Source organism: Nyctibius grandis, chromosome 17 (assembly GCF_013368605.1).
Source record: "Nyctibius grandis isolate bNycGra1 chromosome 17, bNycGra1.pri, whole genome shotgun sequence".
Lineage (NCBI taxonomy): Eukaryota > Metazoa > Chordata > Aves > Nyctibiiformes > Nyctibiidae > Nyctibius > Nyctibius grandis.
The window spans coordinates 10,142,405-10,168,143 of NC_090674.1; the positions used below are offsets into that span (position 1 = coordinate 10,142,405).

At 62.7% G+C, this 25,739-nt stretch overlaps 1 protein-coding gene across 1 annotated transcript; it reads right to left on the reverse strand.

The window, feature by feature from the left end:
• Positions 1-35: 35 nt before the first annotated feature.
• Positions 36-25,739, reverse strand: ARHGEF11 (Rho guanine nucleotide exchange factor 11). The gene is given in 43 exon segments (XM_068414522.1): positions 36-697; positions 816-934; positions 936-985; positions 1,126-1,325; positions 1,792-1,884; positions 2,509-2,739; positions 2,831-3,064; positions 3,177-3,265; positions 3,489-3,590; positions 3,694-3,781; positions 3,909-4,076; positions 4,280-4,355; positions 4,437-4,615; positions 4,909-5,026; positions 5,113-5,238; positions 5,436-5,515; positions 6,223-6,369; positions 6,476-6,663; positions 7,157-7,204; positions 7,645-7,824; positions 7,964-8,093; positions 8,418-8,447; positions 8,908-9,004; positions 9,239-9,383; positions 9,798-9,821; positions 10,096-10,218; positions 10,314-10,410; positions 10,768-10,810; positions 11,379-11,477; positions 11,806-11,907; positions 12,206-12,280; positions 12,441-12,578; positions 13,049-13,125; positions 13,207-13,261; positions 13,469-13,588; positions 14,712-14,783; positions 14,880-14,936; positions 14,938-15,059; positions 15,581-15,638; positions 15,738-15,787; positions 17,087-17,185; positions 17,691-17,782; positions 25,610-25,739. Coding segments are annotated over 43 exon segments (4,503 nt in total). The 5' UTR covers positions 25,642-25,739; the 3' UTR covers positions 36-647.

Below are 25,739 nucleotides of genomic sequence, written 5' to 3' on the forward strand. Positions count from 1 at the left end.
AAAATAACATTTTTAAAGGAAGAAAATAACCCACGTTACGGCGTCGAACAGCCACGGGCCCGTCCCGGCTCTATTATATATAATATATATATCAGCCTCGCCACGCCGCCTGGGGGGGGGGGCGCGGAGGTGGGACCCCCCCCTTGGCCCCCCGATTGTCACCGGCGGCAGGCGAGGACAGCCCGGTGCTGGGGGGTGCCCGCTGTCCCCCGGGCAGGGTGGGCGGTGGTTATTTACAGGAGGAGGAAGAGGAGGGGGGGGAGTGGGGGGGGGGGGGGGGCACGTACGTACATATTTATAGGTGGGGCGCGCCGGGGGGGGGGCCGCAGCACGGAGAGGAACAGAACAAAGTGCATTTATACAGACTAGATCCAGCTCTCACGGCCTGGGGAGGGGGCACGGGGTGGGGGGGGGGGGGGGGGCACCGAGCCGGGGCTGCCATGCGAGGGGGTGAGGGGATGGGGGGGGGCCCCGGTGGGTTGTGCTCCCTCCTTCCAGCTGAGCCCCCCCACCCCTGGCAGGCTGAGGGGGGGTCCCACGGCTGCCAGCACTGGTAGGGGGGGCACAGGGGGGGCTGTGGGGCAGCTCCCCGGCTTTGAGTGACCCTTGGGGGGAGATTCCCCCCCCCCAACTCCTCCCCACGGCGGCTAAAGGCCGGCGGCGCGAGGGGGGTCCTCAGCGAGGGGGGCTCTGGAGCCTGGAAGAGATGGGGAGAAGGGGGTGAGGGGGTGGGGGGGGACGAGGGGACAGGGGGGTGAGGGGGTGGGGGGGGGACAAGGGGACAGGGGGGTGAGGATGGTGGCAGTGGGGCTTACCTGGGGCGTTGGTGGCGGGGCCCTGCAGGCCGCGGAGGGCGCGGGACAGGGGGCTGTCACCCTCGGGGCTGGGGGGTGCCCAGCCGTCCACGTGCGGGGCTGAGCCCCCCAGGGGGGGGGGTGCTGTGCCCCAGGGAGCGCAGCAGCTCCCGGTGAGCTGTTTCCACAGCCTGGAGGGTGCCCAGGAGCAAGGGTGCCAGGTTAGAGGGGTGGGGGGGCGAGGCCCATGTGTCCCCTCTCCTCTGTGACACCCTGATGGGACCCCCCCCCCCCCACCCTTCCCTGATTTGGGGGTGGGGGGGGGTCTCACTTTCAGCCTGTTGAGCTTCAGCGTGAGCTGCTCGATGGTGCGGAAGATGAGGTCGACGTCGCGGAGGGGAGCCGGGGGGGCCGGGGAGCCCTCGGGGGGGCTGGGACGGGGGGGTGGCTCCTGCGGGGGTGGGCTGGGGGGCGGCGCGGGGGCCGGGGGCTGCGGCGGCCCCGTGGGCATGCTGACGTAGAAGTAGTTGCCTGAGGAGGGGGACGAGCAGCGTTAGTGGGGCAAGGACCTGCGCGGGGGGGTGGCGGTGGCCCCCTCGGGGGGGTTTTGTTGCCCAAAGTCCTGCCCCCCCCCACCCCACCACGGGCAGGGGGTTGTGCCCCTTCGTGGCAGGATCTGGCCACGGACCCGTTTCCAGCTCGCTCTGGGTCGTGGCTGCGGTGGCACTGGGTGTCCTGGGCCATGGGGACAGTCCTCAGGGACATGGTCCCCCCACCCAGACCATGGTCCCCCCACCCAGGACATGGTCCCCCCACCCAGGACATGGTCCCCCCCCAGGGACGCGTCCTCCCAAGTGACACCGTCCCCCCCCCCCACCAGCCAGGGACAAGAGTCCCCTTGGAGGCCACGGCTCCCCTGGAGGGACGTGAGGGCGTCCCCTCCGTGGGGACACGGGACGTGGGGACACCTGGGGGGGCTGGGGGGGGGTCTCTTTACCATCTACATTAGCTCCGCCTCCTTCCTGCAGCTCAGTTTCTGATTGGCTGCTACCTGGCGAGGGCGTGGCCTCCTGAGCACCCTCCGCCTGGGCTGTGCACCCCGAAAGAGAGCGGGGGGGAGAGGGAAGGGGTGAGCAGGACCCGCCACCGGCACCCGCCACTGGCACCCAGCAGAATCCCACCACCAGCATCCCAATACCAGCACCCACCAGCACCCCACCATCAGCGCCCAGCAGCACCCATCAGTGCCCATCACCAGCACCCACCACCGGCACCCAGCAGAAGCCCACCATCAGCACCCATCAGCATCAACCACCAGCATCCCACCACCAGCATCCATCAGCACCCACAACCAGCACCCCAACACCAGCACCCCAACACCAGCACCCATCAGCACCCACCACCACCAGCACCCCACCACCAGCATCCCAATACCAGCACCCCACCACCACCCCAACACCAGCAGCCATCAGCACCCACCACCAGCACCCACCAGAGCCCCCGCACCCCTGGGGTGCACACTGGAGACGTGTGGGGTGGTTCACCCACCCCCTACACCCCCCACCCAAGCCCCCAGCCCCAGCCCAGCCCCGCTCACCCCAGCGAGCAGGCAGCGAGCCCCCAGATGGCAGCGAGGGGCAGGGCAGGGAGAGGAGGGGGGTGCCCGGTGCTGCCCCCCACCCTGCCCACCCGAGCACCCTCACCCCCTCGCTACCTTTCCTGACCACCTTGTAGCCGCTCGGCTCCTCCGGCTCCTCGGGGCTCGGCCGGGGTCTCGTGTCCTCCTCCAGCACCTCCTGCGAGGCCGAGTCCTGGCTGGCGAGCGCCGAGCCCCAGCCCTGCCCGGTCCCCCCGGTCACCGACGGCGTGGGCGTCACGTCGTCCTCGGGCTCCGCGTCCCGGCAGGGCAGGAGCCTCCGGAGGATGAGGAGCCGCAGGTTCTCCACTGGGATGGGGTGGAGGGAAGAGGTGGTTTGGGGCTTGGGGGTGGCATGGTGGGGGGGTCACCCCACCGCAGCCCCCCCATGGGCACTCACCATCCTCCAGCGCCGCCTCGGCCAGCCCCTCCGTGCCACCGGGCACCGGGAGTGGCAAACGCATGGGGGGTCCCGGCCGCTCGGTTGGGAGGGTGTCAGCTGCCTCCGTGTGGGCCCCCAGGGGGGCTGCGGGCAGCTCTTCCTCGCCTTCCTCCTCTACCTCGCTGCTCAGCGGCTCCTCCAGCAGCGCCGGGGGCTCCTCCCTGCTCAGGAGCACGGTGGGATTGTCGTCTGCTGCGGGGAGAAGGGGAGAGCTCAGACCCACGGGTGGGCCCTGAAGGGGCAGGGTGCGGGCAGGGTGCGGGCAGGGTGCGGGCAGGGAGCGGGCAGGGCCAGGGGAGCTCACCTGAGGAGCCATCCTCTCCTTCTGCCTCTGCCCCAGAGCTGGTGCCCCGGGACAGGAGCGGGGAGACGTCCGGGTCCTGCAAGCCCAGGCTGCCAGGAGGGAGAAGGGGCGTCGGGCAGGGGCTCGGCACCCCCAAAGCCCCCACACAAGGTGCCAGGAGCCCTGGCAGCCACCCCCCAAGTCCCCACTGATCACCCCCATCCCAACCACCCTCTGGAGAGACCCAGCAGCCTGCTGGCCTTGTCCCCCAGTACCCACCAGCACGGGACTGGGCTAAGGCCCCCGGCTCCCAGCAAGGGCCGGGCTGCTCACCCGGAGGGCGCCGCACGGGTGGGCTCCAGCGGCCGGCGCTTGGGGGGGAAGGTGGCATTCCTCGTGGCACTCTGCACCGCCTCCTCCAGCAGCTCCATCCACCTGCCCCGGCCAAGAGCCCCTCGTCAGCTGCCCAGGGGGGGGCTGCTGCCCCCCAGAGATGCCCCCCACCGCTGCCAGCCCCCCCCACCCTGCCCAGCCCTACGTGTTTTTCTCAGAGGACGTCAGCGCTACCAGCTCGTAGATCTGGGGGCCCAGCTCTGACGTGCAGATGATGAAGAGGGCTCGTTTATCTGCGTGAGGTGACCAAGAGTGAGGAGGAAGGTCAGAGCACGAGGAGGGCTTTAACCCGACCCACCAGCACGGTGGCATTGGGTTGTGGCCAGAGGACGTGGCTTCTCCCTGGTGGCTTCTCCCTACCTGTGGCCACGGAGCGGATGAGCACCGAGTTAAGCTTGAGGACGGGGCTGAAGGTCTGCTTGTTGTCTGACGAGCCCAGCGCCGTTTTGCTGTGGCACTTGAGCACCAGTTTCTCATCCTGCTTCTGCAGGAGCACCAAGAGGTCCTCGAGGAGCAGCACGTGGACGTCTGGGGTGGGAGAGGGGACAGAGAGAGCGGAGGCTCAGCCAGGGATGCGCTCGCAAGCCAGGTGGAACCAGGAGGGATGATGGCCCAATGGACGCAGCGAGGTGGGGGGCTACGGGGGTCTCTGTAATGCTGCTGGGGCTGGGGGATGCTGAGGACACAGTCTCCCAGTGCTCCCAGTAGCGGATGGTGGGGAAGGTCCGTACCCACAGTCTTGTCCTTGCTGATGCGCCAGGTGAGAGGCCCCTCGTGGATCATGCGCCGGGAGGTGAGGTCCAGGCTCTGTGGGAAGCCAAAGAGGGGGTGGTGAGGATGGGCTGGGGTCTGGCAGACCCCCAGTGGCCCCCCGGGAGCTGGGGCTACCTTGAACTCGGCGGCCAGCGGGTTGCTGGTCCTCTCCAGCGAGGTGGCATCCAGGCGTTTCTGGTAGCCCTCCAAGCGGTGCCGGTTCTCCGCTCGCTTCACCGCCTCGTTCACGTACTTGAGGATGTCCCGGCACTGGTCCCGGGCTCGGCACAGCTTGTCGTGCTCCGAGGTGCCCGCTGGGACGGCAGAGGTGGCACCGGGTCAGCGGGCACCCCGAGGAGATGGCGCTGTCCCTGTCCTGCTGCGACAGGATCCCAAAACGCCGCCAGCCCAGAGCTCCCTGTCACCAAGAGGGAGATTTTCCCACCCCCAGGACCCTCCTGGCCCAGCTCCTTCTGCTGGAAGGGCACAACGTCCTCCCCACCGCCCTGGGATTTCGCTCTGGATGGCAACAGACGTGCTTGAGATGGGAGCACGTGGCCGAGCCACTCTGGGGACAAGCCCCCCGTGTCCCCCCCCCAGCCCGTACCCTCGGTGTGTTTGATGATGTTCTCCAGCAGCAGCGGGTACTTGGTCAGGCGCTGCATCTCGGAGATGATCAAGTCCTTGAGCTGCAGGCGCCGGCACTGCGGGTTGCTTTCTGCTTCCTGGGGTGGAGGGAAGAGGGTGAAAGCCCCGAGGTGGGATGGGGGAAAACCAGGGGAGTGAGGAACCACCCAGGAGAGAGCCAAACCTGCATGAAGATCTGGAAACGGGTCTCCTTGCGCTGCTTGGTTTTGATCAGCTCCAGGGCGATGGATTGGTACGAGCAGAAGTCAGCAGCGACCTGCTGGATCTCCTCCTTGGCCAGGCCGTCGAACTGGGGGGGGTACAGGGGAGAACTGGGCTCAGGCACCCCCCAGGCTTGGCGCTGAGCCCTGAGGCTCCCCGAGCTCATCACGGCCAGAAGACGGTGTGACAGCGAGGTCACCTCCACCTCGCCTTGAAGATGTCAACCCCTCCACGCTGGAGGACAAGATGCTCCTGGGGGCTCTGCCACCCCTGTCCCCCCCTTACCCGAGACAGCATGAGATCCCCAATGTCTTTGATGATTGGTCCTTCTTCCCGGAGCTTCTTCATGGATTCGGAGAGAGAATCTGGATGAGGATGCGAGAGACAGAGAGGACTGGCGTGAACAGGGCGCCGGGGCCACCCACCACTCATCCCTGCGAGCACCCACCGAGGTCCCTGCCTCAGAGGGTCCCTGCCAGCCCCCCAGTATGGGTGCAGGCAAGAGGGGCTGAGAACCAGATGGGTTTCGATTGCTGGGGTGCAGCAATCAAGGAGTGTGACACCCAAAGCGTGTCCTCAAAGCATGTTACGCCAAGGGCTGGTACAGACCAGGCGTCCCAGACGTGGGCATTGGCAGAGCCCCGAAAAAACAGGCTCTGGATCGCTCCCAGGAGAGGGGAAGGAGAGGCTGGAGCAGCGGGATGGGAGGATGCTGTCAGCAGGGCTGGTCACAGAATCAACCAGGTTGGAAGAGCCCTCTGGGATCATCGAGTCCAACCATTGCCCTGACACCACCATGGCAACTAGACCAGGGCACTAAGGGCCATGTCCAGTCTTGTCTTAAACCCTCCAGAGATGGTGACTCCACCACCTCCCTGGGCAGCCCCTTCCAATGGCTAATGACTCTTGCTGAGAAGAAATGCTTCCTGATGTCCAACCTTCCTAATGTCCACCCAACGGTGGGTGACCAAGCAGGAGCCCTGGGTGGCCGTGGGCCACGTGCCCTCTGCTCCCACTGCAGGGAGGTATTTCCAGCGGGACCCGAGCGGGATCCGAGGAGGAAGAAGCTTACTGTGGATTTCTATCAGGTCAGGGAGGTTGGGGAAGAGGAGTGCCAGCTCTTCCCGGGACAGCAGACCCTCCTTCTTCATCCGCTGGTAGAAGAGGAGGTCGAGGACTCGGAGGATGCGGAGGTGAGACCACTCGGTGGCAAAGAGCTCTGTGTGGAAGGCACGGGGGTGGAGGAGTGCCCAGGGGTGGAGGAGTGCCCAGGGGTGCCCCGCGGTGCCCGGGGGGGTCCCTCGTGTCCCTGGGCTGCTCCTTACCGTTGATCACCTCCTGCCGGTCGATCTCCTTCTGCGGCAGGTTGGCCACCAGCTCCCGGCTGACCGTGTGCTGCCAGTTCTGGGAGTCCAGCTCCAGCTCCAGGTCGGAGAGCTGGCCCTGCTCGTCTTCCAGGAGGTGAGGCAGGAAGGGGTCCACGCCGAAACCCAGGTTGGGCGACTCGATGCTCCTGGGAGGGTGAAAAGGCGGCGGTGGGAGTACTCTGCAGCCACGCCGATCCAGCCAGCCCACCCCGCAGCGCTCCCAGTACAGCCAATATCTACCTGGGCCCTATTTCGGCTTGAACCCGGGGCCTTCAGCACAAGAAGTACAAGCCTCTGACTCTTGAGCTAAAAGACTAGGTCCCCCAGCAGACATCTACATAGGTCCTTTAAGCTCCTGCGTGAGACACAAGGGAACAGAGGTGCCCCCTCGCCCCAGGAGGATGGAGGACTAACGGGGCGCTCCCTCCCGGGGCAGCCCTGGGCATCGCCCCCCCTTCTGCTCTGTCAAGGCTGGCTTACGGGGAGGGCAAAGCTGGGAAGGAGCCCCTCTGAGCCCCAACGCGGGGGCACAGCCCCGGCACACCCCTACAGTGACCCTCCTGCTCTGAAGGAAAACTGGCCCCAGGGACCCCGGCCGGCTCGGGACCGCGCGGTACAGACAGAGGCTGGGCCACTCACCTGCGGCCCATCTTCGGCGTGTACGGGGGGGTGGGATTTTCCAGCGACCTGGGGAGGAACGGGAGAGTCACCCTCGTGTCCTGCTGTCCTGGCCCCCCCTCCTCCCATCGCTGCACCTCGGGGGGTTTCCATCAGCCCCTCCACTGCACCTCCACAAGCCCCTCCAGCAGCGTTTCCAAAGCCCCTCCAGACGTGGGTCAGGTGCTACTGGCCACAAGAGGGGTTTGGGGCACAAATGGGGATTAAAGCCCAATTCTCTCATCAGAAAACATCACCCAGGAGGGTCTGCAGGCAGCTGGGTGCTGCAGGGCTGGGACCACCCCGCTCTGCGTGGCTGGGGCTTGGCCTTGACCCACAGCCAAGAGACAGCGTCTCAGCCCTTGGGTTCAGCTTTCAGACCCTCCAGCCATCCCAGCTCCCTTTTGAAGCCAGACTTGCCCAGGGCAACCCAGGTCCTCCCCGCCCAGGGCTCGGGCAGCATCTCCCACCTTGTGGACAGGCTGGAAGCGGAAGATGATGCCGACTGGTGGAGTCTCGTGGCCTCGGCCGCCGCGTCCATGTCCACGTCGCTACGGGACCGAGGCACGTTTTCTGCTTTCCGGGATTTCTTCATCTCCTCCCGGCCCTTCAAGCTCTCCGAGCGGCCCAGCTTGACCTCGGCGCGGGAACTGCAGCAGGGAGACAAAGCCGAGGACAGGCTGAGCGTGGTGGGACAGGTAGGGACGTCCCCATGCACGCAAACCCACCAAAAACCGTGGTGGGACCCCCGAAAACATGGATTACCCCCCACACAACCCCCTGCCCGACCTGTCCGACTCCAGCAGGTCCTCGGGGAAGCTGCCGGTGGAGAGGCGCTGGGTGCCAGGCTCCTGGCTCTCGTAATGCTGGTTGTTCTCAAAGTGCTGGATGATGTTCCTCACGTTGCCGGGTTTGACTGCTGGGGCGACAGCAAGGAAGGGATCCCAGTGAGAGCGGGCACCGTGGCCTCGGGTCTGCCTGGCAGAGCCCTACCCAGCTCAGGCTGCGGAGGAGAAGGCGCTGGTGGCACCACGAGGGGGGTTCCCCGAGGCCAGAATCCTCGGGGATGGGCTGAGCGGGCACCCAGGATGCCCGAGTGCTGGATGGGAACGGCAGCCCTCCTCCCAGCCCCCGTGGTACCCACCCCAACACCCGGTGTGACAACGCTGGGGTACCTTGTGGGGGGGATAAAATAAAACTAAGCGCATGAGGTGAATGGCAAACAAAAGAAGAGGCCTTTTACCTTCCACAGGGGACAAAGGGACATGAAATGCTGGAAGGAAAAACAAAAATGAGATGTCAAATCAATCCTGCGCTGCAGCAACAAAGAGGGAACGTGCGAGCTAACGGCATGAGAACTCAAAGCAGAAGGGGAGGAAGAGGAACACGGGCACACACACGTGTACACACACGTGTACACACACACATACGTGTACACACTCGCTCTCCACCACCTCGGCCCCCCCAGGAGCTGTGGCACTTCTAAGACACAGCGAGCAGCCTGTAAGCTGCTGGATGGGGCACATAAATCTGGGGGGAGAGCTCAGCTCTGCTCCCACAGCCACACGGGAGCACGGGCAGTCGAGACAACAGGTTTCCAACGAGAGCAGAGGGTGGCTGATGCAAAGGGCCTGCTACTGGGTGAACGGGAGCCCCACGGGTGCCAAAGGCCGCAGATCTCCGGGCAGAAGGAGGCTGGTGGGTGCAGCACCCCAGGACGCCCCGATACTCACTGCTCTGGGAGGAGATTTTGGGCTTCCCGATGTACTTGAGGATGGGGTTGCGCTTCTTGTCTTCCATGGCATCCTTGTCCTTCTTCGTGCTGCTGCTCTGTTGGGGCACCCGAGAGGAGCACCGATAAAAACCCACACCCCGAGGGTGACCCCAACCTTCACGCTGTGGCACGAGCCATCGGGGATGGGATGGGGCCGGGATCTGGCTCTGCCCTGGTGCTAAGTGGCTCTTCGAGGCGTGAGGGGAGATGGGGATCTCCTGGGTTGCCTCAAAAGATCCAGCAAGAGCCTGGCCCCAGGGCAGAGGAGCATCTGGCAGCAAGCCACCCACCTTCTTGGTCTTGGGGAAGAAGGGCAACCACTTGTCCCTGTCTGGGAGGGACTGGGCCTTCTCGCTGGTGCCGGCCACCCGGGGCTCCCGGCTGCGGATGCCTGTGTGGTTCATATAGGTGCTGAGGGCAAAGGCCATGGGGGAGCTGGAAGAGAGGAGAGCGCGAGGCTGGAGATGTGACACACCAGGACAGGGCACCGCAGGCCAGGGGAGAACGTGGGTGAGGCTGGGACATCCCGTGGGGCTCTGGGGGGAGAGAGGGTCCACCCCTCCCCAGGCAGGAGAGGATGCCCGGGTAGGGATGCGGGCAAGTGAGAAGGGAGGAAAGGCAAGAAACAGTTCAAGAGGGTGGGCAGGGGCTGGCAGGGGGCTGCATCCAGCACACCAGGACCCTGAGGTAGGTGTTCCCCCGTCCCCAGGGGCAGCCTGAGAGCCCACAGGGATATGCCTGGCACGGGGAGAGGGTGCCGGAGGCCAGCACAGGAAGGGGATGCTCCTGCGACTCCTCTGTAAGGCATCACATCTGGACATGTACCCCCTGTGCCCTGGAGCCACTCACCTCCTGTCCTCTTCATATTTTGACCTGGAGAGAGATGGGGAGGGATCAAAGAGCTTGTTTGGAACAGGCAGGGTGCCCGCAGCACTCAGCCCTCCACCCCACCGTGCCCCCTGCCCCTCACCGCCTGCCCCAAACTCTCCTTCCCGCCTCCAACAGCAAACGTGTGGATCAAGCAGGATGGAGGAGCAGAGCTAAGCCTGTGTCCCATCCCCTTCCCCACGTCCTCGCCCCCAATCCAGGCAGAGAGGCGCTCCCCCACGTGCAGGGCAGGGAGCCTCCGCCGCAGCCCAGCACTCACAGTATGTCGCCCAGTTGGGCCAGCTGCTTCTCGGCCACTTGCCGCTCCTTCTGGGGGTCCCCGTCCAGGTCCAAGAGGTCGTTCTCCCCGTATAGGCTCCCCAGGCCCATGGTACGCTTTGTTCTGCAGAGGACAAGGGTCAGGGCCACAAACCCAAGGGTCAGGGCCACAAGCCCGGGCACTGGCCACCTGCACGGGCACCCGGGCAGCTGCGTCACCTGTAGTCCTGGATCTGCTCCTGTATCTCGGGCATCACCATCTCCTGAGCTTCAAAGAGGGCGGCTCGGACATCGTCCCCGTTCCGTAGGCGAGTCTCTGGGGACAGGAGAGGAGAAGCGGTGTCACCAACAAGGGATCTTCTGGCAGCCTCAGGCCCTTGCACAGAGCAGGGAGACCCCAGAGCCTCCATGCCAGCCTCCTGCAAGAGCACAGCCCCCTTGCTAGCTGGTTTCCAGACTGGGGCGACCTGTCTCCCAGTTTGCACATCCAGGCTGAGACACCAGCCCATAACAAGACCCCCAGGACCCTCAGGACCGAGTTGGGGAAGAGCTCAGGAGCCCCAGACCCAAATCTCAGCACATCTCTAGAAGTCCTTTGGGATCCTGCTCTGGCATCCTAACGAAGGGCAAAGGTGCCAGCTCTGGGCACACGACCTGGGAGCCCCCCACTCACCAATCTCAGCCAGGAGCTGCTCAGACACTTTCACTCGGAGAGGCTGGGGAGGGAAAGCAGAACAGAAGAGTGGCTCAGCACCGGTTCACCTCCCCTGAGCAGCGAGCAGGGCTGGAAGGAGCTGGGGGTACGGTGCACACGCCAGAGCCACGCTCCAGCCAGCGCGGAGAGGCTGCCCCGTGCTCCTGCACCATCACCCTGTGCCAACTTCTGCAGCCAGAGAGGCGGGAGCTGGGGGTCTCACACACCAAGCACACAGCGTCCACCCCAGCACCCAACACACAACCCCCTGTGGAACAGTGCGATGGGACCCCGCTCCCTCTGAGGGGGCACTGGCCCCCAGGAGTGCTAATGGGAGCACTGGAGCCCCCTCCTCGCTGCCAGGACCCTCCTCTCCTGCCTGTGCCCAGCACCCAGGCAGGGGGCAGCGGGGTTGTGCAACGCGTGGGTACGTGCCTTACGCAACTGCTCGCACCCAGCAGCAACGGTGGCAAAAACACCCTTCAAAAAGCATCCCCATGCAAGGGACGTGCCACCCAAGCCACCAGATCATCCAGCTGATCCCCTGCGGGGACAAGGAGTCCCGTGCAGGCTCCCAGTCCTGCCCTTACCGCGTTCCTGTCCAAGAAGATGTTCCAAATGTCCTTCCCCAAGCCCCGGGAATCCTTGGCGGGCGTCTGCTGGCAAACGTCGGCGCATAAGTAGAAGAGCTGCCAAGAGAGGAGAGGGGAGGTGGGCAGGGGAGGAGGAGGGAGGGTGAGAAGGGAGGAGGTGAAAGGCTCAGTGAAGCGGCGCCCGTAGGAGCCATGAAACAGGAAACGATCGCTGGGGTCTGGGGAGGGCAGCACCCCAGTGCCACGCCTGGGAGGAAGGGGAGGAAGAGGAGGAAGTGTAACCCTGCGCCGTGCTTCCCTCTGGCCTGCACACACGGCTCTGGGAACCGGTTTGGGGTCAGCAAACCAGCACCGTGCCAAATATGCCACCCCATCTGCACCCTCCCACCCTGCCCTGCGTGGGTGCCCCCGGCGGGTCCCTTACCAGGGGGCTGGGGTCTGCCTGGGAGAAGATGTAGCGCAAGAAGACCCCGAGATGTGCAGGTCGGGATTTCAGCTTGCCCAGGTCCTGGAAGAGGGAGTCACACTGCGCAGAGAAGGGACCAGAGGAGAAAGAGCCAGTTAGGAAGGGAAGGAATTAACTCCTCTGGACCAGGCCTGTCCCAAAGCTCAGCACCAGGGTAAACCCCCAGCTCCCACAGCCCCTTCCTCATCCCAGCCAGGCACTCGCCTCCCCCAGCCCAGCCCGGCCCTGGGTGTCCCCTGGGAGGATTTCTAAATGCCACCAGATGCCAGGGCATTGGGGTGGCCACAAAGGGACCCACATGGGAGAGGGACAGCCCTGTCCCCTGAGGAGAGGGGACAAAAGCCAAGAACACCGTTACCTCGTTATTGAAGTATCCTGGGTCACAATCCTCCTCCGGGCCGATGATGAGGGGTCGTCCCGGCCGGTCCGAGCACTGCCAGGGAGAGGGGACAGAGTTAGGAGCCAGGCACCCGGCTTTGGTGGTGGACACCTCATCCCCCCTGCAGCACCCACCCCGCCAGCTCCCGAGGGAGGCTCGGACCATATCTGATCAGGTCGAGCACCCACCAGACCCCCCCCCAGCCCCAGCCCACCTGCTCGGCAGAGGGGGCGAAGGGGGTGTCGGAGCCCTGGCGGCGATGGTGCTGGAAGAGGCGGGTGGTGATGACCGGGGAGGTTCGCGGGCTGTCCAGGCCGTGGTCGGAGAGGACGGAGTTGCGGTTCAGGGAGACCTGCTCGGGATGGCAGTGCCAGGCGTCGGGGGATGGCCCCATGCCGGGGGCTGACACCGCTCGCCCACCCGGCAGAGGCACTCGGGGCCATCTCGAGAGCAGTTTCCAGGTCAGAGACCATAAAGGAAGAGGGGCCCAGGGGACTTGGAAACCACCTCAGGAGCCATCAGAAACACTTGAAGATTAGGACCACGAGGCAGGAACTCTGGGGCACCCTTCATTTTGGGGGCAGCCACACTAGGCTAAGCATTACAAGCCCAAGGAACTCAGAGCCAAGACCACATTACAAGAAATTCAGCTGCTTCAGATGGCAAAGGAATAACTGCAACTGCAACAGCAGGTGCCTGACTCCTAAGGAGGCACCTTAGTCCCAAGGAAGCACCAGATCCACCCGTCTGGGCTTTTCCCCCTGCTCCCAGCGCCCAGCAGAAGCTGGGGTGGGCTCCCCACTGCAGTCACCCCACTCTCACCTCGCCCACAGAGGGGAACCGCTCCGTGCCCGACTCCAACCCGCTGTCACCGTCCTGTGAGTCCAGGGAGAGGCGTCCTGGGAGCAGAGGAGAGGCTGACCCGTGTGTTCAGGCCACAGGGACACAGGGGGACAGTCCCAGCCACCAGCACCACTCACCTTCCATCATCCTGAAACCGGCTGAGCCGGGGTCGCTGCACAGCCGCCCCGAATCCTGCAACACCAGAAGGTGTGTTGGAGCGGTGGGACGTTCCCTGGCACGTGGGGACACCCGGGCCCAGGGCCAGGGACGTGCCAGGCGCAGCAGGTTTTGGAAAGCAGGGATGTCACTGTGCCCACCGCCTCGCAAGGGTGACCCCAGGTTCCAGAGGGAGGACGGCAGGACCCCTGAACTGGGGGTAACCCCTTGAATTTCACATACCACGGAGCCACCGGTCTCCTGGAGGATTTTGAGCTGCAGCTGGCTGACCCGCCGGCGCGCCCCCTCGATCTGCTCCTCCACGGCGGTGGCAGGGTTTCGGCTGTACGCCTCGTAGAACCGCTGAGCAGAGGAACCAGAGGGGACACAGAATCACAGAATCACTGAGGTTGGAAGAGCCCTCTGGGCTCATCGAGTCCAACCATTGCCCTGACACCACCATGGCAACTAGACCAGGGCACTAAGGGCCATGTCCAGTCTTTTCTTAAACCCCTCCAGAGATGGTGACTCCACCACCTCCCTGGGCAGCCCCTTCCAATGGCTAATGACCCTTGCTGAGAAGAAATGCTTCCTAATGTCCAACCTGACCCTCCCCTGGCCAAGCTTGAGGCTGTGTCCTCTTGTCCTAGTGCTGGTTGCCCGGGAGAAGAGGCCGACTCCCACCCTGCTACAACCTCCCTTCAGGTAGTTGTAGACTGCACTAAGGTCACCTCTGAGCCTCCTCTTCTCCAGGCTAAACACCCCCAGCTCCCTCAGCCGTTCCTCAGAGGTCAGACCCTCCAGACCCTTCACCAGCTTGGTCGTCCTCCTCTGGACTCGCTCCAACACCTCAACATCTTTCTTGAAGTGCGGGGCCCAGAACTGGACACAGGATTCAAGGTGCGGCCTCACCAGTGCCGAGTACAGAGGGACGATCCCTTCCCCAGACCGGCTGGCTACACTCTTCCTGATAGAGGCCAGGATGCCATTGGCCTTCTTGGCCACCTGGGCACGCTGCTGGCTCGTGTTTAGCCGGCTGTCTATCAGCACCCCCAGGTCTCTTTCTAACCACTCTTCCCCCAGCCTGTAGCGGTGTGTGGGGTTGTTGTGGCCCAAGTGTCAGACCCGGCCCTTGTTCTTGTTGAACCTCACGCCGTTGGTCTCGGCCCATCGATCCAACCTGTCCAGATCCCTCTGCAGATCCTTCCTACCCTCCAGCAGATCAACACTCCCACCCAGCTTGGGGTCACCTGCACATTCCCTGAGGGTGCACTCAATCCCTACGTCTAGATCATCTATAAAGATATTGAACTGCACCGGCCCCAGAACTGAGCCCTGGGGAACACCGCTGGTGACCCAACCCCGTCAGCTCCGACCCAACACTGGGGTGATGGGCTGAAGCGTGTGCAGGTCCAAGGGCTGGGGGGTTGGGACAGCACCAGGGCAGCACCGAGGGCTCTGCAGAAGAGCCGTGCCGCCGCCGTACCTGCAGCTCTGCCTCCTCCTGCCGCAGCATGTTCCGGAGAATCTGCGTCGCGTGCTTCTGGACTTCGGGGTCCTGCAGTTTCGGATGGATGCAAAGAAGGTTGAGCTTCGCCCTCCTCCTGCCCACAGCGCGGGGCACAGAGCCGGGAGGCGGGGTGGGGTTTGCTACCTGCAGGGGCTTGGGGTCGGTGATGCGCTGCGGCGGAGGGAGCGGCGGCGGGGGGGGGCGGCGGGGGACAGGCGGGGGTGACGCGGGGAGCCCCCGCCGTGCTGACGTCTGGCTGAGAACCAGAGAGCCCCACCGAGGGAGGGGGAGAGCCCAGGAGGGTCAGAGCGACGTAGGCACCGGCTGGAAAAATTTGGGTGAGGAAGACTCTTGTTATTCACCTCTCGACCTCAAACATCAGATGGGCATCGGGGCGGGCACGTCCCTGTCCCTGCAAGCAGCGAGGCCACCTCTGCTGTGGCAGGTGCCACCCTGGCCCAGCCTGAGGGCACTCACTGGAAGGATGGAGAGAGATTTTCCCATCTTTTCCCAGGAATCCAGACCTGCCCTTGGGTGGGATCCTGCGCCCTCCCGGGCTGGGGAGGAATGAGGTGTCCCTCTCCGTGCCACACAACTCGGAGGCTGTAAGCACTCATTTGTCTTTTTAGGACCCTGCTACGGGGCAGACCGTCACCCTGGGGGTGCAGGAGGTGGGGGCTGGTGCCACCAATCTCCCTATAGCCCGATGGAAACACCCACGCTGCCTCACCCCGTTTCACCCGCAGCAGCCCGGGCACGATGGAGCAGGGCAGCCGGCCGGGGGTCTGGGGCTGCTGGTCACCCGGGGCGAGAAGGAGCCACCACAGCTCCCTGGCTATACTCACATTTGATCAACTTCACCACTTCGAGGTGAGAGCTGTTGGTCACCATCGTGCCGTTCACCTGGGAGAGGAGAGAGGGGGTCAGACAGGCTGGTGGGGGAAAGCGGGGTGTGCGGCCCCGTGCGGAGAAGCAGCGGGGGTGAGGGCTGGGGATGCTCACCTTGACTATCCGGTCCCCCTCCTGCACCCCAGCTCTCATGGCCGCTCCCCCTGTGACACAGGGAGGAGAGACAGGCATCAGGAGGGCTGGAGGGGCAGCAGACGGAGCCAGGGGCTCCACTCTCACCGGTCCCACATCGTCCTGGCACACTCTGTGCCACTCATCCTGCCAGGGTGGGGACACGGGGACCACCAGGCACGTATTCCCTGCGGGACAAGGCTGGTGGCCAAGCCTTGGGTGCTTAACGCACAGCACCCAGCACACACTTGGCTCACAGCTCATCCAGACAAGCCCTCCTCTGCTCACCCAGCCGCACCCCAGCCTGTTCCATCCACCTCGGGATGGACAAGGGGGCCCCAACCTGTTGTCCCACCACTCGGGTTGGCTCCGACACATCTAGAGAGCCACCACGTGCCCAGATCCAAAGGCAGGAGCAGGGCCCAGCACTGCTCTGCCCCCTCTCCCCCTGCCTGCTCTTTAACAAAGGTTGGAATAGAGGAAAAATTCACCTCTCCTAAAGCCAAAACCAAGAGGAAAATGTTTCCATGAGGTCCAACTCCAAGCCAAGGGCCTGAAACACGGCAGCGAGCTCCGAGAGTGGAAAGTACACCGGATTGTTGGGATTCTTTCGGCTTTAACAGTCTTGTTATTGGCAAATTAAGTGAGCAAGGAGAGAGGGGACAGGCCTCTGGGCTGTCCTGCACCTGAGGACCTTGGCCCTGGCCCCCCAGGGTGAGGAGGCCGGTGCGGGGGTCTCCCCACGCAGCTCCAGTTGCAGGAGACAGTCACTCCAGCGCTAACCTTGCCCTTGAAACTCGTTTTCCCTTTCCTATATTCTCCTTTTTTCCTGGCTTTTGGGCTAGATGGGGGGGGGGAAGGGGGAGGAGGTGGGAACATCCGCTGTAAAATAAGCAGCTCATTGTCTATTTAAATTGCTGCTCCCAGCCCTGCCACCCCGCAAAGTCATTATCCAGCAAAACCGGCAGCGTCTCCCGCAGCACAGAGCCAAGAGCAGCGAGCTGCTGAGTCCGTGTTTACCCAGGGCTGCGGCAGGGAATTCCCCACCCACTCACCCACCGGCTTCTACACGGAGCAGGGAGAGCGTGAGAGTTTGGGGGGAGCTTCCCCAAAACGCTCCCTCCCAAAACCACCTTCCTTCCCCCCAAAAACACCTTCCGCCCCCCCCAGCAATTGTGTCCTGGCTGATGCTGTAGCGAGACCCCGAGCCAGCACCGCTTAGGAAGGAAAACCCCTTTCCCCCGTGTTTTTTCACGAGGGATGTGGCTCTGGGTGGGTGAGGGGAGCCCCCAGGCATCCCCTGATCCCCCCCTAGAGCCGACCCCTCTCACCTGGCCGCACCGACTGCACCAGGACGACGCGATCCCCGCTGACCGTGAAGCCGAAGCCATGCTGGTCCTTCTGGATGATGACGCAGCGCTGGACCAGACCTGGGGAGGAAGAGGAGGGAGAAGCGGTGAGGGTCTGAGCTTGGGGGGGCAGGCTTGGTTTGGGGGGACCCCCTGCCTCGGTTTGAGGGGCTGCAGCACCCAGAGCTGGGTGCAGGGCCCCCGGAGTCAGCCACCCTGCTGCCAGACCCCAAGGGCACGGCTAATTCATCCTCACCCTACAAACCCCTCACGTGATGTCCCTCCTCGGACCCCTTCTCCTGAAAACAGGGTGCCCCGGGGAGCACGGGCAGGGTGGGGAGAGCTCCCAGCTGCGGGCAGCTGGAGCATCATCCCCGGCCCCACCGGGCTGCCTTGACGGGGTCTTGTCCTCCCCAGGCATGTGCAGCCTCGTCCGGGTGACTTTGGGTGCTGTGAAGGGGCACAGGAGCCCTGTCCCCAAGGACTGAGGCAGGTGGCAAGGTGCCACCAAGCTCCCTGGGCACACAGGGCACTAAATGCAGTCCTCAAGTGCAAGAGGAGCAGAAGAGGGGGCAGGAAAACCTACCTGTGGTTTCGGAGGAGTCAGAGGGCTGGCGGTGGTGCCCGGGAGACCTCCGCTCTGAAGACGAATCGCCCAGGGAAGACAGGCTGCTTAACCTATGGAGGAGGAGGAGGAGAGCTCAGGGAGGGGGACGGAGCCATCCTCCGGCCACGGCTGGGACCGGGGACAACAGGACGGAGCCATCCTCCAGCCACGGCTCCTTCTTGGGCTTGGGAAAAACAAATGCATGGAGCTGGAAGGCAACGGCAGCCAGTACAGGCGAGTGCTGCCCATCCCTCCAGTTGCCTGTCCCCAAACTGCCTTGGGAAAAGGCTCCTCTCCCTTCACCACCACAGAGAGCCCCAGAAGGGACCCCGCTCGGGGCCAGGACCTTGAGGTCTGGCGTTTGCTGACTCCCCGGGGCGAGCGGGGCGCGGGGAGAGCAGCGAAGGCGGCAGGCGAGGGGCCACATGCGTCGTGCAGCGCGGACAGGACGGAGCTCCGATGGGGCTGATGGAAGGAGAGACGTGAAGCAGCGAAGGAGGGGTGAGAGACAGACAGACAGACAAGGGACGGTGACTTCACGGCCCTGCCCTCTCGCTGAGCCTCGTCAGTCCTGCATGGAGTTCAGCCTCTACCCCTCCTCGGGGGCCTGATGCCTCCGAACCCAGCTCCATCCACACAACGAGGGCCCTGGAGCGCTGCCTCCCCTTCCCTCTGCCCCTCCATGACCCCACGCCAGCCCAGGGGTGAAAGCCCGGCTCCGCTGTCCTGTCTCTCATCCTCCCAACCAAACCAGCCGTCGGGACAGGGCTGGAGGGGTCGGAAAGCGACGGGAAGAGTGAGAAAATGGAAGGTGCAGGATGAGAGCGCGAGCAGCCCCGTCCCTGAGCCGGCTTACCTGGGCAGGCGAGGCTGCCTCTTGCTGCCCGGTGGGCTGCCGGGGAGGACAAGAGACAGGGGGGGTGGCAGTGAGAGGTGGCACAAGGGAGTGTCCCCTCCCTCAGCTGAACAAGAGGGTGTCCCCCCCCTCCAAAACCACCCCACGGCGATGCAAACGGGAGCCCGCAGCAGTGCAAACCCAACAGCCCCGCTGCCATCGCCGGTTCCTGAGCTCCTCAGCTCCTTCCCCGCTCCAGGAGATGAATTTTAGGGAAACGCCTCATTTCAGGTCGCCTGGACGATCTTCATCCAGCCCCGACCCACACAACCCTTATGCCACAGCCTCTAATTTATTCAATTCCAACCCTCTCTCGCTGAAGTGGGGGATAAACCAGGACCTCAGCGCCAAGGAGCCCAGGGAGGGTCACAACCCGGGATGGGGGCTGCAGAGGGGGGGACACGGCTGAAGCATCCCCAAGGGAGCTGGGGGCAGGAATGGGACCAGTGTCCCCCATTCCAGAGGCAATCCAGGATGGGGACCGGCACCCAGCAGGTGCAGGATTAACCCCGCGGGATTACCCGGCAGTCAGGCGGAGGGTGCTGGGGGCAGGTCAGACCTGCTGCTTATCCAGGCCGAGGAAGGATCCCGCTCCCCTTCCCGCATCGCCCCAGACGCCACGACTTAAGGCCCTGCTTAACAGTCGTTAAGCCTCTTCGTTAGGGGAAGCTCCTCGCGACGGTGCCAGGACCACGCGTGGCCGAGCCCACAGCCTGGCCAGGAGCCACCAGTCCCACACCAGTCCCACACGGGGACGTGCCAACCCCGTGCCCGTGGCAGGAGCCTGTTTCCACCCCGCTCGAAGGAGCCGGGCCAGCGCTGGCTTATTCCCGTCTAAAGGAGTCGTGTAATTCGGCTTTGCATAAGCTCCTTCCTAATTGACTTACAGAGAGCCCAAACATGCCATTTTAAACCAAACGCTGCCAGCTCCACGGAGACCTGACCCCGGGGCCCTGGTGCCAGCCGGGGAAGCTCCTCTGGGTGCCCTCTAAGATCAGCCCCCCAGTTTTCCTAAAAGTCACAACTCCAGAGCCCTTCGCGACGCCTGAATCCTGCAACCGCCCAGTCCCAGCGCTGGGACCAGTCTCCAAACCAGCACCTGCAGCCACATCCTACGTGCTACCCTCAGAGGTTCCAAAATTTTCCCCAATTTTGGCTACTTTTGGTTAAATCCTGGCTGTTTTATCATGATGGGAGCAAGATGCTCTGCCTGCAGCGGGGGCAGGATGGAGGACGCAGCGCGGCAGGGAGCAAGGGCACGCTGGGCATCCCTGCAAGAAACACCCAGCCAGGCCGAGGTGGGCACAGCCAAGGGGAAAAAAAAAAAAGGAAAACAAGGAGGAAAATAAAACCATCACACACCCTAAAGAGCAAAGCCCGGCACGGGAGCCCACACAGAGCAAACGCCACAATTAAAAGATTAAGAGAGGGACAGGATCAACTCCTCGAAGCGCGGCAGCCTCCAGCCAGAGCGTCGCAAAACGCTCTTGGAGCCCAGGAGCTTTATTTTTCTATTTTTCTTCTTTTTTTCTCCCCCTCCCAGGTCTCCCAACGGCTGCTCCTGGTGGTCCCAGTGCAGGGGAAAAGGTTCTGCAAGCAGCCGGAGCTCGCCTCGGCACGGCTGGAAACCCGCGGCCTTTTGAAGCGAGCGGGGAAGGCAGGTGGGGCCGGTGCGGCCTGTCAGCAGGAGAAGTGGTGAAAAAAATAGAAATGTATGTGGGAAAAGGGAAAGAAAGGGTGGGAAAAGTAAAAAAAGGGAAAAAAAAGAAAAAATGGTAAAAAAGGGAAAAAAGGGGAAAAAGGGGAAAAAAGGGGAAAAAGGGGAAAAAAGGAAAAGTGTAAAAAAAGGGGGGAACAGGGGGGGAAAAGGGGAAAAAAGGGGGAGGAAAGGGGGAGGAAAGGGGGAGGAAAGGGGGAGGAAAGGGGGAGGAAAGGGGGAGGAAAGGGGGAGGAAAGGGGGAGGAAAGGGGGAGGAAAGGGGGAGGAAAGGGGGAGGAAAGGGGGAGGAAAGGGGGAGGAAAGGGGGGAGGAAAGGGGGAGGAAAGGGGAAAAAGGGGAGGAAAGGGGAGGAAAGGGGAGGAAAGGGGAGGAAAGGGGAGGAAAGGGGAGGAAAGGGGGGAGGAAAGGGGGGAGGAAAGGGGAAAAAGGGGAGGAAAGGGGAGAAAAGGGGAGAAAAGGGGAGAAAAGGGGAGAAAAGGGGAGAAAAGGGGAGAAAAGGGGAGAAAAGGGGAGAAAAGGGGAGAAAAGGGGAGAAAAGGGGAGAAAAGGGGAGAAAAGGGGAGAAAAGGGGAGAAAAGGGGAGAAAAGGGGAGAAAAGGGGAGAAAAGGAAAAAAAGGAAAAAAGGGGAAAAAAAAGCAAAAAAAAGGGGAAAAAAGGGATAAAGGGGAAAAAGGGGAAAAAGGGGAAAAAAGGGGAAAAAGGGGAAAAAAGGAAAAAAAGGAAAAAAAGGGAAAAAAAAGAAAAAAGGGGAAAAAAGGGAAAAAAGGGGAAAAAGGGGAAAAAAGGGGAAAAAGGGGAAAAAGGGGAAAAAAGGGGAAAAAGGGGAAAAAGGGGAAAAAGGGAAAAAGGGTAAAAAGGGGAAAAAAGGGGAAAAAAAAAGGGAAAAAAAGGAAAAAAAGGAAAAAAAAAAGAAAAAAATGAAAAAAAAAAGGGGGAAAAAAAAGGAAAAAAGAAAACCCCACAGCTTGAAAAGGGAAATCAGTGTCTTGGGACGCCTCTTGCAATTGAGTCATTGCTTCCACGGCGGCCCGACGGCACGGTCTGCGTCGCCGGCAGCACCAGGATTACCCGCCATCTCCCGTGCCAAATCCCGCGGCCGGCCGCTCTCCCGGGCCACAGCCCCGCAGCCGATTTCACATACTGGTATTCTGGGGACAGGAAGGAAGGAAGAAGGAATCTCAGCTTCAAAAAAAAAATAAATAAAATAAAAATGATTCAGCTTCCTCCCCTTCCCCCCTCGCAGGCTGAGGGAAAACGCGTTGGCCGGGCTGCGGCCAGCCCCGACGCTCCTCGGGCTGGAGCGGGTCCAGCCTCGCAGCGGAAAGCCGGAGGATGCTCATCTCCTGGGAACATCCCTCCACATCCCCCTGGGAAACGGGGTGTGTGTCCCCCCGGGCTTGTTGGGGACCTGGGGACGCTGCTGGGGACAGAGGGGTTGAGGCTCGAAGCCACCCGCTGCTCCTGCTCCGCGGCCGAGCCGTCGGCTGCTGCACGATGACGCATCGGGGAAGCTTGTAATTATGCGTCTGCCTCTCAAGTTTGCACGGCGAGGCAGATTTAAACCTTGCTAGGGTGTCGTTAGCAAATGAAAGAAAGAAAGGGAAAAATAAAAAAATATCATTTCTCCACATTTTTGGCCGCCTGCAGACGCAGCCTGCGCCGACACCCCCCGTGCCCGAGGAGAGCTGGGTTTCTTCGCAGCTTTTCCCACGCGAGAGCACAACAGGTTTCTGACTCGCAGCACGGCTCAGCATCCTTCACGGGACGGCCAGCACCGAACGGGGGGTTCGGCGGAGCCGGGGCAGCACCGGCGCCCGGCCGGGATCCCCGTGGCACGCGGGCTACGTGCGACTGCCAAGCCACCCTGCAGCTGCTGCCCGCAAATCCACGGGGCTGGAGTCATCCCGGATCCATCTGGGCTTTAGGCAGCAAAGCTTTTTCCTTCTCTCTCTCTTCTCTTTCTCTGCTTATTTTTTTTCGTTCCCAAAGCAAACCCTCAGCCCTCGGGAGGCGGCTGGTAGCAAATATCGCTTTACAAATCAGATGCAAAGCCCCGTGTACACGCCACACCAAACTGGATTTAAACCCTCCCGATTCCTCCAGCAACTTTTTGTCGCAGCAAACTGGGGATTCTGCAAAAGCTTTGTTTAAATTAAGGCTTTTAATTAAACGCGGGGGGGGGAATTAACACGACGAGCACAGCAGCCCCGGCTGTTTAACGGCGCGGCAGGCTCCATTCCCCACGTTTCTAATTGTCTGTGTGCTGCAGATTTTTGCAATGCCAATTCCCCACGGGGAGGAACGGAGGCTGAGCGCGGGGACAGCTGTGATTTCGGGCAAGCCGGTCGGTTACACAAAATTTCGTTGGGTTTCGCAGTCGTTCTGTCTGCCCGGCTCTCCCAAAGCACCCCCGACAGCTTCTAGAAGGGGAAGGGAGACCCTAAACAACCCCGTCTCCGCTCCTCAATGAGGCCGTGGGAGCTACCGAGCAGGATTAGACCCAAAAAGGGACGGAGGCTGGAGCGCTCTGCCCAGCAGAGACCAGCGAGAGCTGCGGGAGGGCTGCGGGAGCCAAGGAAGGGGTGAGTAATTATTTACATCTTAATTAATGTTGGCAAAGCACTTTGCGCACGCACTCCGCTACGTTACGTACCCCGACCGCTACCAGCAAAGTTAGGCCAGGCCAGCAGCGACCCTGCACGCCCAACGCCCTTTTCCTCCCACAAAATTTCGATTTAAAAAGCCTGCGCCGTCCTTCTGCGAGAAACCCACGGCCTGGGAGCGCGGAGAGAGTCCGACAAGGAAACAGGAGCTGGGATCCGAATTCCCCACCGAGGAAGACGCGTTCACACGCAGCGCAGGGCCCGGTTTTTCCGGGAACGCTGCAGCGAAACGGGGAAGGACCGTGAGCAGCTTCAAATCCCTCCCCAGTGTAATCATTAACGGTGCCACTCACACGCAGACTGGCAGATCTGGTTTGTCCGGCACCGAGGGCGCTTTTGGGGTGCGAGATGTGTAGCAGCAAGTGAGATACGGAATAACCTACCCCGAAGGGACGTTTTTCTCCCCGACCTTCCTCCTAAATAAAACCCGCGCACCCCGCAGCGGGGAAGGATGTGTCTCTTCCCACCAGCGCGGCTCGGGAAAGGCTTTCCTCCAGCCTCCCCGTGAGCTCCTTCTACAATTAAAAACCGTGGGCAATGCAAGAGGTTAGAGAGCGGCGACTAAACCCACGGACAAGTCGCAGCCCGACGGCGCTCGCTGGTGATGCACGGCTCCTTCTGCATCTCCTAACACCAGAGGAGGATCTATACTGGTGTGCACTGGTCTGCTTCTCCTGGGAGCCTGTGCCACGGGAGCTGCCTGGACGTCGATGGGGACCAGCAGACAGGAGCCTCGTGCCCACCTCAAAACCATGGTGTGCTTGGCGGTGGGAGGAGGGCAGGGGCTGCTGGGGTGGTTTTGGGGTGGGAAAGTCCTCACACGAACCCATTTTCAAGCCATTTTTGTTGCTGAAGAGCCCTGTCACCCAGCAACGAGTGACTCCCAGCTCGGCCGGGGCACTTCAGGCGCCTGACCTTAAAGAGCGGAGGAGACGGCGGCTATTTAAAGAGCAGAGAGAAGCCTTAAGCCCGGTAATGCCGCCCCGCAGCTCCCCGAGGCAGGGAAGTCGGGCAGCGAGGCTCACGCCGCGCGTCCCCGCTCCGACACACCGCCGGGACCCGATCCTGCCGCTTCCCCACCCGCCACGGGAGCGAAATTCAGCAGTTCCTTAATTTCTGCTCCGCAGGGGCCGGCTGCGGACAGGCAGAGCCTTGTGACCCCGTTCTCCGGCTAATTAAGAGTTACAGGGAGGGAAATCGTGGCGGGGTGGTTTTGTGCTCCACCCCAGCCCCTGCCTCGCACACACACTCTTCCCCCCCAAACCCAGAGAAAGCCACGCAAAGGGCTCGTTGGCGAAGGGGGTGGAAACGTGCCGCCAACGAACGCACCCAACCACTTTTCGGCGCGATATCGTGTGCCGACGCGCCGGGAACCCGCGTTGAGCATCTTCAACTGGATGTCTCCAGCGGACGTGGCATCGCAGCTGCCCCCAGCGCCCTGAATCGGCTTCTTCTGGGGCACGGGGAGGGAAAAGAAAACCTTGTTTTCGGCAGAAAGCCACACCGGCGGCACGGATGGGCGAGATCCACGTGGAACAGACGCTGTTGCATCCCTGCGGCTGGACCAGGGGTGCCGGTGCACAAGCCCGTGCCAGGGACACGGGGAAGCTCCTCACCCCGAGGCAGGGCAGTCACCATCTGCCTCCATCCCTCAAGTCACCCCAAAAGCAAATGGTTTTTTTTTTCTGGGGCTTATTCCACCAGCTCGCATCCCGCCTGCCATTCTGGTCTGGTTGGAACCCAGACAAGGATGCCAAGAGGGGTCCGAGCAGCCCGCCAAGGAACGAGGTGCCCGTTTCCAGCCCCCAAACGCGCACAAACCTCCATCTTATCGTGCACAGAGCGGGGAGGACGCAGGCAGTGCTGCCCACCTGGGACCACGCTGTGCGGGGATCTGGGGGGACACGAGCGGGACCCTCACCGGACGCTTACCCCCCATTCCTGGGGCAGAAGGCGAACACATCCCGCTGGGGTTTAATTAGCTTAATTACCTGCTAGGAACTGAGCACTGGCGAGGATAAGATACCCCATCCACCCCAGCAGCGTACCCCCCACCCCACAAGCCCACCTTGAAGAAATTCAGGTTAAAACTGAGGCTATTTGGGGCAAAATGCAAAATTCAGGTTAAAACTGAGGCTATTTGGCGCAAACCGCGAAATTCAGGTTAAAATTGAGGCTATTTGGGGCCAAACGTCCCCACTGTGCCCGGGGACATGTATTTAACAACCCGGGTGTTTCCCCATTTCTAATTTCGGCCGCGTTTTCCCACCGGTCAGACACGGGTTGGTTTTGGGGTGTATTTTTTGGGGGGGACCATAAACCTGGTCCCAGCATCGTGGCAGAACGGGACCATCCCGGGGCGACGCAGGGATGGGATGGGGGGGCCAGGGAGGGCTGAGCCCCCACCCAGAGCCGGGCAGCCCGCGGCCTGCCCTTCCCACACTCCCCAAAACACTGATTTTTTACCCCAAAACGCTGCTTTTTCAGACAGGACCCTCCGTCTGCAGCAGGGGGGTCTCCCCGCCGCCCCACACCCCGCTCCCCCCGGCTGACAGCCGCCCCGAGGCCTCGCTGAGCTGCTCCCCCCGCCTTCCCCGGCCCTCCCGGGCCCCCCACCTACCTGTCGAGGGCCTGCGGAGGCCGCACGCTCATGGTGCCTCGCCCGCGGCCCCTCGGCGGTCAGGGCGCGGGGAGCCGCCGCCCCGCTCCGGCCGCCACCATCCCCGGAGCACCGGCGGCGGCCTCGGCGG